Here is a 14,964-nt window from a genome sequence, read left to right on the forward strand (position 1 = left end):
TAAGCTGTAATTTCCAAGACTATAACTAAAATAATAAGGGCATAGAAGCAGAATATGGCCCTAAGAAATGCAGAATATGGCCTCCTATTTACTATGTTCTTACAATCAAACTACTACATTCAATCTACATGGAAATGGCCCACAATTATTGGAAGCAACAACGTTTAAACCAACAAACTTAAGTTCCTTTCTACAATATATACATTTGTCAAAACTTACACACTAGGGAAAAAATTTCCCTTTCTGGCAGAGCAACGAGGTAATAAATTACAGTGCAAGATATGTCTTTATCATAATCGCCCCAGTGGGATCAGACAGGAGATGCCTGACAAGACACATTCTCAGGCTGTTTGGTGCAATTGCAAACATGTAGAAAGCAAACAAGATGAGGTCTACAGATGAAAGCGTGGAGCCGAGGAATCCCTGCCACATCCTGAGAAGGAAAGAGATCCGAGTTAGTTGAAATTAATCAACTATTATGCCAAAAATAACGAAAGGAATCCCTGCCACATAATCACTGTCTTACAGGTGACTAAATTTTACTCGCTACAAGACTTCAAGTTACAAACATTACAAGATCAACAACAAGCTAATCAAGTTGATATGCAGGCATTGTTCCATTAATGCCCTCAGCCATTTCTTTAAACATGAGTAGGAAGCGCTAAAATTTGAAATACCAATTAGGTAAGCGGAAAAAAATCTGGAAGAATGTTCTGATGCCTTCAATATCCAACTGTAGTATCAGTGCCAGCCCAAAGAGGAAGAATGCCCGTTGACGTTTTCTCTCCTGAGGCCACAGTGTTCTCCATGCTGAAACACCAAAATAATGAACAAACTCAGATAACAGCATCAACTAGATAATTGTGTTGTGTTATACATAAGTAGCACAGTCCTTCCAGGACTTCCTTAATAGTTCAGTTCCTTATCATAAAAGTATTGTGCTCTGACATTATATAGGCTATGTTTTATTAATTGCAATTTATAGTGACCAGAAAAGTTTTTGCAACTCTTTTTTATTAAAAGATATGGTAGTCCGACAATACCTGCTAAATTTACTCACTAAGATAAGAGAAATGTAATTCATGGTGAGACTCAACAAAACGACAAGAAAAGAAAAATCAACCTGCTTTCAATAAAAACACATTTTAGTCAAACGTCACTTCTTCCAAGATGTGGAAGAATCCACCAGTGATGAGCTCATTTATGCTTATCCAAGTCCATCACTTGAAGTCACTTAAGATTTTTCCAGTTGCATAATCACCACTAACAAATCACTTTCTTATCTCTACTCCAGACCAGTACTATATTCAGATGGTTTCTCTCTGCCCATAGAGAACTAATATGGAGGAACCCTCTATTCCCTTCGACCATTTCATGTTCCTCTCATAGGAGGAATCATATAAATGCATGATATATTACCTGTTCAGGCCCATGAAGCATTCATAGGCTGAAGTTTTGCAAACAGTTCATTGCTGTTCTTACAATGTGAACTTCTACCAGGATTTATTTTCTCTTCTTCCATGATGACATAATTGTTTGATGGGGATGCGGAAGTCCAAAACTACATTGGAGAGTTCACTCTTTATTAATAGAAATTATTGGTGCCTTTTCTCTGCTGTAAATTCTTTGCCTGCGGTGCTTTTAAATTCTTTCTTTTATCCTTTGGTTTCTCTCTTCTAAGTTCTCTTAGAAAACATTAGGTGATTCTTCATATCGCTGCAAATTCTATATGAAATCAACCACTCTTGAAATGCCAATTTGTTGCAAATAAAAAGCAGCCTTCACATACCTAGCATTGAGGGACTATGAATACTTCCAACCAGTAAATTCTGTCTGGAATGGTTGCCTTTCTTCAAAATATTAGCTATTACAGAAGCATATCTGGGAGCTTCAGACAAGGAACGCACTACTGAGTATCCTGTTTAGCAGCTATGCCATCGTTAGAATTTTCTTTTAAAAGAAATGAAAAAGATTGAAATATAGAAAAGGGATTGGCTTGCCTGTAGCAGGATGGACCATGCTGGCTGCAGCACCAAATGCAAGAATTTTTTGGTCTGTGTTTGGCAAGGAACCACCAACTGGAATATAGGACCATTCCTTTGAAAGAAATTAATATTCAGATCCTTCAGAATGTACATGGTTCTAGCAACACAAACAAAATCTAAGTTGCTATAAGTGTCTTTTAGGTGTATTATGGGATATGAAGTCAGTCATCTCAGAGGCATGAACTTCTACATGTATCACATCAAGAGAAACATCACTGTCAAGACTTTCCCCAACAAATTGGGGTAACACATGCCAACAAGTGTAAAGTGTTAGCATAGATCTGGCAGGTTCAAATCCAAATCCAAATTCTTATTTATCTCATCACAGTCACAAGACAAGGGAATGACAATAGACATATGTAATTATGTATTTGCATTAATTGGTATAATTCTTCTTTAGAGTTATTTCCTACATTACCAAAGCTTTTTATTCCTGGCTTCTACATTCATTCTTCTTTAGAGGAAAATATCGTACATCTTGGAGATATACTCAATAGCTTACCTCTTCATAGACTTTTAATATTTGAACACCCATATCTTCCAAGCGAGACATTAGCTTTTTCTTAAGAAGATCAAAAGGCATTGCATCTTTCGAAGCTAAGCAAGTTTCCTATCATCAGATTGCAAACAGTAATTAGTTATAGGAGAGAAAATACTTCACAAGAGTGTTGCTTAGTTTCTGACCAACCTCATAGAAGACTCTCGTAGATGACATGGGCATGACATAAAGAAAGGTAGGATATTCCGCTTCAGGACATGATTTTTTGTCTTTTACATAATCTCTGTAGTCCATGAAAACCATTAAGCTGGGATCATATGGATTGTTTTCCACCTGAAAGTTGAAAACCATTCTGAAAAGAACTTACAGCTAAAAGCAACAATAAATGGCTAGAAACTTTCTCAAGGAATAATAGTATAAGTTACAAATTTTATTTTTGCATATAACTAGGAAACAAGAATGCATCGTCAATTAACTGAAGAACCAGAAGAGAGCATGTTTTGATATAGTTAGTCAAGATACAATGCAAAGGGATAAAATGATTAAGACAATGGAATGAAGCGTAAGACTTTTCTGTATATATCTTCATGTTCACAGTAGGTATCACTTATCAGTGCTAGAAGGAATCTTGTTCCTTCACCCTTTTCATTTCTGCAGTCACAGAGATAACAGTATTCTTGCTTGACTCAGGCATATTGGATAAATTTGATTCATATGCATGGCAATACCCAGTTGTCAATTAGTAGATTTACTAACTGCAAGGAGCAAGAAAATCCAATGTCGTTTTCAAAAACTTTTTAGGTTTCAGTAAGAAAAATTCCACCGCAACAACTTAGACATATCTTTCAAACTGTTAAATACTTAAATTTAGTAGGTTGGTCCTTTCCTCCATACAATTTTGTCTAGCAAAGGTACCCTTCTTCATTACTTCAGCAAAGTATTAGATAACTATTGAATACATAGGTGAAGAAGCATTGACTCTTCTCAAAATAAATATTAGGAACTGTGTTTTGTTCTTCTTGATCTCCTATTAGTTTAGTTGTATTCCACAAACTGAATTTCTAGCAACATCTCAATAACATGTTTTTATTCCTCATCCACTAAGCTTACACTATAGAACTAGTTGATTTTGTGGATCATGGTATGATCCATTAACATTAACAATAGTTATGGATAGATATGTACTGCATTCCAATAATGAGAAAGAATGTTCTGGCCATACATACATACCATATTTGCAAAACTAGAGTACTTGATATGTTTCAACTTTCAACTTCGAAAATTGAAGTTTCCTTTTACATATCGGCAGTTTGTCCAGTTCATATGATGAGTGAAATCCTATATGTTCAAACACAAGAATCTTCCAAATCTTGAAAAGACTGAGCAGCCCCTCCACCCTCTCTAATTTGGCATAATACATCCATGGTTGCATAATTTTCTAAAATATTGAAGCATGCTACCTCTTAAAAAACTTGTAGGTCAGGATGAAACACACTCAGCATGAACAACACACTCTCCACTACATGCTGGGCAAGGCTAAAACATGTGAGTCCCATATGAAGACAGGATGTTGTGATTCATACTGCATCTGTATCTATGCAAAAAAAAAAAAAAGTACATTATGCACCTTTAATAAAATTATTGTCAAGTTATGTGTATTATAAACTATAAAGTCCATCACGACATAAGACAACATACCAATGATTCAATAACATTCATATGCTTTCTTTACAAAGATAAGGATATCTACATTAGTTTATCTATCATGTTGTTCTCAACAAGTGAAACATGTCATATGATCTAATGGCTCCAACTATCTTAAGTTCTTTTATGCACAAATTCTAGTCAGAGTTTACGTAACAAGCAGAATTACCAGAGGAAGAAATAGTTAAACAATAATGTAGAGAAAACTTCAGTGCCAGCTAAACAAGTGAGATTAACAAAAAGGGCCACAATTCCAACTTAAGAAGAAAAGACATGGTAAAGAAGCATTGCAATAGCCACAAACATATTCAATGAACATGAACTGATACTTCCTACCTCAACTTCCACTCCATATGCTGTCTGCACAGAAACACGAGGACCTCCTACCTCGTATTCGAGAAGTTTACCAGATGCTGCTCCAGATGCAACAATTGCAAGCCTGTATTGACAACAGTTAGATAGTCTCCACTAAATTATCAGCTCTCTGAACTCTGAACTTTGATGTTACCTGCAAGGAATCATACAATCACTTTCACAAGAAACTAAGCTACATCCCTCACTTGATTCAATTATCCTTTCCACTTTCGAATTGAGGTATGTGACACCAGACTCGCAACACCTGAAAATGTTAAACAGGTATAATTTGAACCAAATCTCTGTACATGAGGACCAAATGCTGTTCTAACTTATGTAAACATTAAGATAACATACCTCCTCAGCAACTCTTCGTGCAACAAATCCCTGTCAACTCTACCATAAGCACGACCAATTAAGATAGGATCATCATTATCAAGGTATACGATTGTATCCCGCCAGACATGTTCGATGCAACTTTCTAGTCCAAGATCTAAAATAACAGTTTATTAAACCCTTGAGAAATAAAGAAAAAAAATGGATGAAAGATTATTCTCAAATTTATGAAAAGTTATTGACATTAGTAAAATGAGAATGTGGTACTACTTGTAAATTGAAATTGCAAAACAACCAATCATATTTTCCAATATACGTTTACAAAAGAATAAAATATAACATCAATAAACAGAATATCTGGACGCAGTTGCAGATCATCAAATTACCTTTAAACTCGTCCTCCCATACACCATAGTTATTTGTAAATGGAAGATCTGGCCCGATAAGACCTACACTAAGTCCTTTCTTTGCCGATTCTGCAGCCAGAGAAAGCCCAGCTGGACCACAACCAATCACGACCAAATCTAGTATGGAATCCACAGTGGATATAGGAGATAACTGCAAGAAAAATAAATAAAATTTGAGAGTAGTTATCTCTGCACTAGCTGAAATTCCCAAATCAAAAGCATTGTTGATCAAACTTCTTGAAATAAAGAAAGTAGTTCATAAATTATAATGTAGAAAAGGTAATTAGGAGAGATAAAGGCTATTCAAACATTTTTCATACACTTTGTTTTAATATCTTTAAAATATTTATAATTTTATATAAATCATATATACCATGCCTGTTTGGTCTCGAGGCCATTGTTGGGTTGTTAATAGATCCAGAAGCACATATCCGGAACCCAAACTTAGGTAGCTCTAAAATACTGCTAAATCATGACGAACAACAGTTTCCAAAAGGAACAAAATACAATTTCCTCTTGTATCCATTCAATTAAGGAACAAAAGGGCTCCGCAATTAAGGATCCATTCAACTTGTTTTGGTTCAATTGAAAAAACATGTTTCACAGCAAAGATCCCCACAGGACTATTTAGATCACTTTGATCATGATAGTTCTCGGTACGATGAACAGTGATAAATTGACAAATAGCGAAAAACAACTGATATATCGAGGCTCATTTCTGCTTAATTACCCATCATTCATTTTCTCGTATTATCCAATGATTCAATCTCTTGCCATATTTTATTTCTCAATATCTCAATACAATTGTCTTATACATCAAGGGGTCTTATTAGAGAGAAACCCAAGATAAAATTGGACGATACAAAAATGTGTAAAATTTCAAGCAGGTATCTGCTATGAAAAGCATAAACCAAAATAATTTCTACTCCACGTTAACACAGACAATGACACAAAAAGAAGCAAGGAATTATGCAATAGGGACAACATTCATTTCACATTTCTAGTGAGAGAGAAGGTCAATCTAAGAAACGAAGCATCAGGTGTGTAAATAAATGGAATATGATTCAGTTATAAAGAGACCATCCCAATGCCTGTTATACCAAAGCAGGGAACACGAAAAGACCTTGTCGGCGATCTTGCTTTGCTTCTCCATCAGCTTCTTCTCCTGCATTTTGACAAAAAATATTTCACTTCCCCCAGCCTTTATGGAATCTTCATCGTCGGCGAACTCCTCCACCGCCACGCTCGCCATTTCCGTTGCCACACAGCTCTCTCGTCCTCCACTGGCTGCTCTCACCCTAAGAGGCCGGAGGAGCTCCAAAGACCGCCTCCTCTCGTAAAGGATCCGATCTTCCGCCGTTCTCCGCCTCCTAAACCTCCATGCGTCGAACGAAACCGAGATCGCGGCGGAGCTCCCGCGGCCGAGGCACTCCATCGTCCCCGCCTCCTCCTCCCACCGCTTCCACTTCTAGGGTTAGGGTTCAGTTGAGACCTAGGAGAAAAACAGGCTGGTGAAGGATCCGACGGGGGGAGGGTTTTAGCGTGAGGAGAGTGAGCAGAGGAGGGGGTGAAGTGTCGTCTGCAGGAGGAGGAAACGAGCGGTTGATTCCATCCATAGCTGGTACACGCGGCAGTAGGGGATTGGCTATACGGCCTCTTAGGCGCGGTTTACGGATATGGTTGGGGAAACGGTTTCGGCAGAATCGGACTACGGATCCTAATTTTCCCAGGGAGACGGTTTCCTTTATGAAGACTTTTTCACAACATAAAAGAGAGGAAAAAGGAAGAGCTCGCTGTTTATTTGAAAGTGTTGCCTTGCCTTGGAGCTAGTCTCGCTGTTTATTAGACTTTACTAAATGAGAGCATAATTTTCTTCAGAATATGAACAGGAGTCAACGGTATGGGTGAACTGGCTAACTCTACGTTATCAAGCAAGAACCAATCTGTGGAGAAATATTGACTAAATTGGTAGGGAGATCTTATTTGCCAGACGTTGCATGTGGATATTCTTATGCATCAAGAAAGCTTGTCAACATATACCAAACGAAATGATATCGTCAAGGTATACCCGTTTCTAAAAACCTAGTATGAAACTTTAGCTAAATCAGCTATTACTTCTGGCGAACTTGCCAAATGAATAGTGAAAGAAATCACTTCTTTCATTGATGAATGATTCTCATATTCATATTTGAAAATAACTCATAAAGAAAATTAGTCTGCAAAAAGTACCAAAAAAAAAAACAGCAACTTAGAACACTGATAGCCAGAAAGAAAAATAAGATAACTCATAAGTTCATGAACAAATAAGAAAAGAAAGAAAAGAAAATCAGTAGTCAGTCACATAAAATAATTCATTACCATAAGCTTAGCCTATCATACAAGGCATTCAAAATTGCCGGGCATTCCTTACAGTAGAAAAAGTCCAAGGTTTCAAATGTTCCTCACTTTCTGAAGATATGAATTGACTTTATAGAAAGTTAGAAGCTATGAACATATCTCAGTGCCCGTCATCATATGCCAAAGAAGAAAGCTTACGCTTCTAATTATATTTCCAGGTCCTGTTGCCAGGTAAAAATGGAAAAAAGAAACACCAAAACTCTATCAGAACTAGCAGGGGGTTTACTCCCTGTAATTGCAGCTGCTCAAGTTAAAGCTGTACAATAACGAAGGATGCAACATCAGAGTAGTCTCAGATCTTGTCAAACACATATATTGGCATGTTGAGATCAATAGTAGCCTCTATGAGCTCCTCTCCTGCGTCGTTTATGAGAAGAACGACTGCTCTCATCCAGTCTTGAAGATACATGGGGAACAATAGAATGTTTTCCTAGCTTGGTTCCCCCTGTGAAGCATATTGAAAAGTTTCTTTAGCAGCTTCCAATTCCATGGAAAAATCTTGGAATATAAAAACTAAGAAAATAAATCAACAGAAACAAAAATACAAACAGGATTTACAAGAATTCTCAATAGCAACAAGGTTACATCATACCATCTCTGTCCAGAGTTGACTCTGATTGAGCACAGTTGCTTTTTACCATCTGGTTCGCATCCCAACAAATGGAAAGTTCTGATGCCCTCTCAAGGCCTTTCGATTTATATGGTGCAATATTATGAGTTGCACGGAGTGGATACAGCAATTCATTCTCAATGCATTGGTACCTGCAGTGACAATAGTATCAGTATTACTAACACATGAACATATTGAAAGTAATTTATTAAGTGCTTACTTACATCTGCTTGCAAATCTTATCAACAACACCGCATAGGTTGATGACATGCCTCATTGTGTCCATGACCTCATCATCTGAAAAATCATGAAAATTCTTCTCTAGGAAGCTAGATAGTCTTTCAACATTTGATTCTAGTTGTTGTTGCTGGTCCTCAAATAAGTTTTGCTTCATTTCTTTGTCCTTTGGTGTCATCTCATCCTTGAAGAGCTCATCTCCGAACATGTAAAATGCAAATGGATAAGAATATGAAAGTACACGCCTTGATCTAAAGAGCCTATTCAATCCATTTGTCACCCAAGAGAAATCCTTGACACTGGATTCCTTGTTTTCTGAAATAAATATCTTTCCCTGGATAGTTTCCTTGAGATTGCTTTCCTGCTTAAGAGAATCCATGTGAGCCTTGTATCGGTTGTAATAGTGCATGTACCGGTAGAGATCTCGCCTTGCTTTCTCTGTCTTCTTTGCCTGATCTTCTACGAATCGTCCACAACTATGGCCTCTAATGCTTGACCACGTATGTTCTCGCCCTGTAGCACCACCACATAACCAGCTGCATTGACACGAAAGAGTTCAGAAAGCCAATACCTAATGCACAATGCATCAGCAAGTATGAAGCACTTCTCATTGGAGCATCCCAGGTAAACAACTATTTTGAGTTCGATATTTGCATATGACATTAAAAACAGAAGTTTTCTATCTTTGTCATAAAACTGAGACAATTTCATTTTCTCGCACATGACCAACATTGTCATTACAAAAGATACTCCAACCTAGAATATATGTATAATTTAGCTGCAGCGAAGTAGTATTGAATGGAAGGCACACAATCCATTAAGAAGGTCCTAGAAGTATTCTAGAGGAATCAAATGATGATGCATGTTACCAAAAAGAATAATAAAGATGGAAAGCGTGCAGCAGTAACAATGGAATTATTAATCAAAATTCAAGGAACACAGACTGTTATCAAGATAGAGATACACAGGAACGTGGATACTTGACTTGATGCAAATACAATTGGTTATGTTAAAGAAAATGAGAACAAAGTATACTAAAGGATAAAAGACTAACCAGAATGCTTGTCCACAGATGCAGGCAACTAGGTTGCAGCCACCATTCTTCTCAACAGGCTTGTGACAGTGGGGGCAAGGCTTAGTGTTAACTGTAATCCATTTCACAGTCTCTGACTCATCCTGACATTTCCTAATCCAGAACTCCCACATCAAGCACGAACAAGGTGAATGTGCTTCTGACAGGCATCTGAAACAAAACTGCAGGCCACAAGTACATTCCACCTCACAATAAGTATCACCTTTAACATGGATTGCATTTCCGCAATGTGGTACACTGGGGCACCATTTAACATTATTATTATCTTCAATATAAGATTCAAGCAAAAATCGTTCAAAACGATCTGCAATATCCGGATGCTTTGCACTGACCAAATTCCTAACTACTGCCTCATCACAAACAGCATTACACTTTGGGGCCATGCACTTAATGCACCGACTCAGACCATCATTGATCTTCACAATAAAATGTCCCGTCCAACCTAAGCAACAGAATATGTCACTAGATTAGTGGTTATTCAGGAAAAAAACACAAAATTGGAAATCGATGAAGGTAACATGAACGCAAAGTTTAAAGTCTATATGCAAAGCCTACAAAAGCTCCTGCAGTGTAAAAAGCAGTACAGTAAAAGAAATTGGTCAATTTGTCACTTGTCAGAACAATGACCCAGCTCTTGTTCTCTGAGAGATGGTATAGGAAAGAGATAATGGCTTGGTATACAGGCACAAACATTGTGCTTCTGTAGGAGTTTATGAGTAATCTCTGAGAAACTACTACCAATCCATGGAAGATAAATGAGGCGTGATTAACAATTATTTTCCTCCTTACAGTCACATACTAAGAACTGATAATGATGTCAAACACTGCTGATATAGTTATTTCATTCATGAAAGAACATCGTAACAGTGAATATGAGTGAAAATTATACACACATTAGTCATAGCTGACAAAGTGGTAGGCAAGAGATTGTGAAGATTTATTACTGAGAGAGAGCACTTACATTCATTGCAATAGCAGTGCCCACAATCCATCTCTGTGACTCCATTAGGAGGGACCTCCTCGAAACATATATTACAGGTGAACAGATTCAATGACGTACTAGACAAGGTGCGAACTTTATTTTCTACGACAGCCACACCAGCATCCGAGAACAATCTTTCCCTTCCCTTCTGATCTAACAACTCAAAGATCCTCTCCACATCCCAGCGGAAGTGAATCAGCAGCGTCCTCGCGTGGTTCTCGCGTAGGCACAACAAATCCATTACCTTCCGCAAATCTTCCTTCTACAAGATGCACGAAAACATCCAAGAAACAATCAATTGAAGCAAAAAAAGAATTACCGCATTCATCCCAACAGGTAAAGGGCAAGAATTGGATTACCTGCGCGCCCAAAAGAGAATCCTTTGTGATAACCTACAAGCAATCAAATCGTTCAGATGAAACAAAAACTGTAAAACTTAAAATGACGGAGGAAGGGAATGAAATTGCAATTACTAGAACGAGATTATGGACAAAAAGGGCAAAAACAACGAGAACGCGACATAACTTTTTAGCATTAGAAACCCTCGAAATGCCCAAAAAGATAAAAAGAACTAAAAGGAAAGAAAAAGAAAATGAAAGAACGAGGGGAAGAGAAGGGATCGCCTTACGGATGAGACGGACAAGAGGCAATCTTCTTCGGCGCCGTCTTCGATGACTTGGAGGGCGGTCTCCTCGAAAGCCTCCTCTCGATCGCTCAAGTAGCAATCCTCTTTCTCGTCCACCTCCTCCTCCGGATGGCTAAAGTAGCAATCCTCTTTCTCGTCCGGCTCCTCCTCCTCAAGATCGCTCGACGATGGGAAATCGCCGTCGTCGGTCGCCATTAGAGAGAAAACGAATAAATTGACGGAAGGAAAAATATAGACTCGATCAATTTAATTCGGTTGCATTGTATCAAGGTTCGCCGACCAAAGAAGAAGAGACAAGCCGGGGTGGGGTGGGGGTGAAGGGGAGTGTGATATCTATTCGTTCGGCGACGATGCCACGTAGAAATCCAAGACCGTGGATACCACTTATTTAACCCTGAACCCGAAATAGGTCGCCGAATCCAATAGCAATAGCAATAGCAATAGCATTTCCATTTTCTAATCCTTTTTTCGGACTGGACTAATCATGAGAGAGATCCGACCGAGTAGAACTGAACAACTAGACTAGAGGGAGTCAGAGAGTGAGAGACTCCCACCCATATTCAAATATAACAACATGGTTTGCTTAGTTTAGACTTGGAACCATATTGCTTGTATAATCATGCACAACCATGATTCTTAAATTCATAAAAAATGTACAACATTTGAGAATTTAAGTAGTTCATATTCTGTGTAGATTTTGTATGTGATGATGGCTAACCCCATTATTGAATTTGTCCGTGCCATGCCACTCACGCAAAAAGTCACAACCGAAGGAAACGTCCAATTATGCGATCTTACTGTTACCGCGTTGAAATTTACTCTGCAACTATTAGGATCATTCACCCCTTTTAAAGTGTCCATTTTTGTTGATGTTATTCAATAGTCGCACAAATGTGACATATGAATTTATACTCGCTAATATGCTACTCAGTAATGAAAAATCTGAGAACTACCGTTCTCTCTTCCAAATAATATAGATTTGGAAAATCTATGGATGCACTAACCATTGTAATTTGTAAGACAAACACTTCTTTCAGGAAAAACGAAAAATAAAAATAAATGATACCTCCAAATTATCAAACTAATAGCTCTAAATTAATATTTAGAAAGTAATGTAGAGAATAAAAGATCCAGCTGCATTACTCTAGTTTTCATTTTTACTCATGATGCCCATTTGACGGGCATGTTGATTATTTTTCTTAGAAAAAACTCATAGGATAGATATTTCATTTATTTAATTCAAACATACGATTATAAGCCTAATACACAAAGGGAGAAAAAATAATTTGAACAATCCCTAAATACACTAGGGGCACACCTACATAACACATCCCTAAATTTGACCGTCCGACAAGAGTCAAGGACTATAGGCCGATTGCATTGTGCAATGTCCTCTATAAGATCATCTCCAAAGTGCTTGTGGGAAGATTGAAGGGCCTGCTACCGAAACTGGTCAGTCTAGAGCAGGTTGCATTCATGACCGAGAGTTGTATTAGTGATAACACACTCGCAGCGCAACAAATTGCCCACTCACTGTCGATAGAGAAAGACCAGTCGTTACTCATGCTAGTCAAACTAGACATGGAGAAGGCCTTTGATAGGGTTAGCTGAGATGTGGTGCTGAGCGTGCTTCGTCAGATAGGCTTTCTGCTAGGCTAGTGCAGATGGATCTCAGTCAGCATAGCCTCCCCGACGTTTGCCAGTCTCATCAACGGAGTGGCCATAGAGTAAATCACACCCCATCAAGGACTGAGGCAAGGAAACCCTTTGTCTCCTTACCTTTTCATCCTCGTCTCTCGAATCCTCACTCGCATCCTTAACAATTGGGTTGAATGTGGGCTCCTATCGACTACAATATCGGTGAGGTCTACCTCACTCATCTGCTATATGCAGATGACCTCCTCATCGTTCTCCAAGCCATAGATAGGAACACTGGATGTTTGAGGAGTTGCATGTCTCTCTACTCCAACATCTCCAATCAACGTGTCAACGTCAACAAATCAGAGATTTTTCTACCTAGCTGGCTTAGCTCGGGCATTAGGCGGTGGCTCAGGGAGGTCTTCGGTCTTGGGGTTGGCAAGTTCCCCTTCACCTACCTAGGGGCGTTGATCTCTAGTCGTCGCATCAAGGTTGCTGAGCATCATGGCATCATGGCATCCTGACAGGGTAGCGGCCAAGCTCGTTGGCTGGAAGAGGGGGGTCATCTCCATTGCGGGTCGCATCACGTTGACCAATGCTGCACTGCTCTCAATCACCACATACTGGCTTGCATGCACGTGGCGGCCGGATGGCGTTCTCAACCAAATTGAGAAGTTGGCTAGAGCTTTTCTATAGGAGAAGGGCAAGGGTAGAGGCCTTTATCTCCTCAGCTAGGATGTGGTTACTAGTGCTAAAGCCACTGGGGGTTTAGGAGTCAGGCGGCTTAAGCCGGCACGCACGACACTGATGGGGAAGCGGGTCTTCAAAGTATTCAACAAGGTGGAGGTGCCTTGGGTCCGTATCCTTCACGCTAAATACGGTGAACTTGATCCCTAGGAGGCTAAGTATCCGGCAAACTGTTCGTGGGTATGGTACTCAATTTGTTAGATGGCGGCTACTCCAAAACTCGATTGACGCAAATGGACGGGGGGAGGTCGTAACACCGAAGCTACTCGAGAGCCATGGTGCTCGGCAATTCTCTAGTAGCCGAGAGTCATCGACCCCTCACTGCTTCAGGATGACCTCACGGTAGCGAACCTTACCAAGTACTAGTAGTGGGTCACCAATAGACTACTAAAGGAGGGAGGTTTTGAGCTAGCATTCAAGGTGTCGGCTATCTCTTTGGGGAAGCCACCATTGTTGACTCTTGGATCTGGTGGGTTCACCTAAAAGGAGAGCCACGAGCAAGCTCAATCTACTAGTTCCTCCTCCCTCCAACCGCTAACGTTTAGCTTGGCTGGGTCGCCCTCTAGAGACTAAAGGTGGCACTGAGGGTACATTCTTTTGTATGAAAGTTGGCCTAGAATTGGCTCCCCTAAAGGCTTACCTGTGTAGCATTAGTATTGCATCAAATGAGGGTTGCAGTCTCTGCAGCATACACAGGGAGACGGCGGACCGCCTCTTCTTCTCTTATCACTACTGCCACGAGGTCTAGGCCACAGTGGACGCTGGCTGCTAGCTGTAGCTAAGGCTGGTGGAGGTCTCTATGGATTGGCTGGGAGCAACGTGTAGTGATAATACGAGCTTAGATGTGAAGATAAAAGAGATGATTGTCGCCACGCTATAGAGGGATCTGGAAACAACACAACACGATGGCTTTCGATGGGACTATCGAAGCCGTGAGGCTGGTGGCCCGTAGTGCTCTATGCCTAGCTGAGGAGTATGGGGTGGCCACAAGTCACCTTACTGACCCTAGGCTGAGGATGCAAGTAAAGTGGAAGCCATCAGCCCCCGGCTGGCTTAAGCTCAACACCGATGAGACGGCCTCGTCAGGATGCTATCAGAGCGGGGCTGGCGTCGTGGTCAGGTCGGCCCGGGGAGCGCTAGTGGTGTTAGCCTAGGAGCCTACACCAAATGAGTCCGCTCTCGCTTCAGAAGCTTGTGGCATGAGGCTGGGGCTTCAGTTGGTTAGGAGCAACGGGGGTAGACTTCTAATGGTGGAGATGGACTCACAAC

The 14,964-nt window shown here is 39.8% G+C and overlaps 2 protein-coding genes across 3 annotated transcripts; both read right to left on the reverse strand.

Moving 5' to 3' along the window:
* Positions 1-145: 145 nt before the first annotated feature.
* On the reverse strand, positions 146-7,064 carry LOC140786664 (lycopene epsilon cyclase, chloroplastic). Of its 2 annotated transcripts, none has more exons than XM_073135267.1 (11): positions 6,469-7,064; positions 5,325-5,496; positions 4,960-5,095; positions 4,757-4,867; positions 4,585-4,687; positions 2,734-2,877; positions 2,548-2,655; positions 2,001-2,097; positions 1,790-1,918; positions 721-810; positions 146-433 (listed from the first exon to the last, which is right to left on the reverse strand). In XM_073135267.1, the coding sequence occupies exons 1-11, from the start codon at positions 6,778-6,780 to the stop codon at positions 393-395; spliced, it is 1,443 nt and encodes a 480-aa protein (XP_072991368.1). In that variant the 5' UTR covers positions 6,781-7,064; the 3' UTR covers positions 146-392. The 2 variants fall into 2 exon arrangements, with proteins under 2 accessions (XP_072991368.1, XP_072991367.1); XM_073135266.1 differs by having other exon boundaries at positions 678-810.
* Positions 7,065-7,675: 611 nt separating this feature from the next.
* Positions 7,676-11,667, reverse strand: LOC140787746 (probable E3 ubiquitin-protein ligase ARI2). Its single transcript, XM_073136840.1, has 7 exons — positions 11,293-11,667; positions 11,024-11,056; positions 10,644-10,926; positions 9,644-10,124; positions 8,577-9,125; positions 8,335-8,504; positions 7,676-8,187 (listed from the first exon to the last, which is right to left on the reverse strand). Exons 1-7 carry the CDS (start codon positions 11,503-11,505, stop codon positions 8,072-8,074), a joined length of 1,845 nt encoding a protein of 614 aa, XP_072992941.1. The 5' UTR covers positions 11,506-11,667; the 3' UTR covers positions 7,676-8,071.
* Between the last annotated feature and the right edge of the window lie 3,297 nt (positions 11,668-14,964).

The sequence above is a fragment of the Typha latifolia genome, chromosome 4 (assembly GCF_019914945.1).
Source record: "Typha latifolia isolate L0001 chromosome 4, TyphaL0001v2, whole genome shotgun sequence".
Lineage (NCBI taxonomy): Eukaryota > Viridiplantae > Streptophyta > Magnoliopsida > Poales > Typhaceae > Typha > Typha latifolia.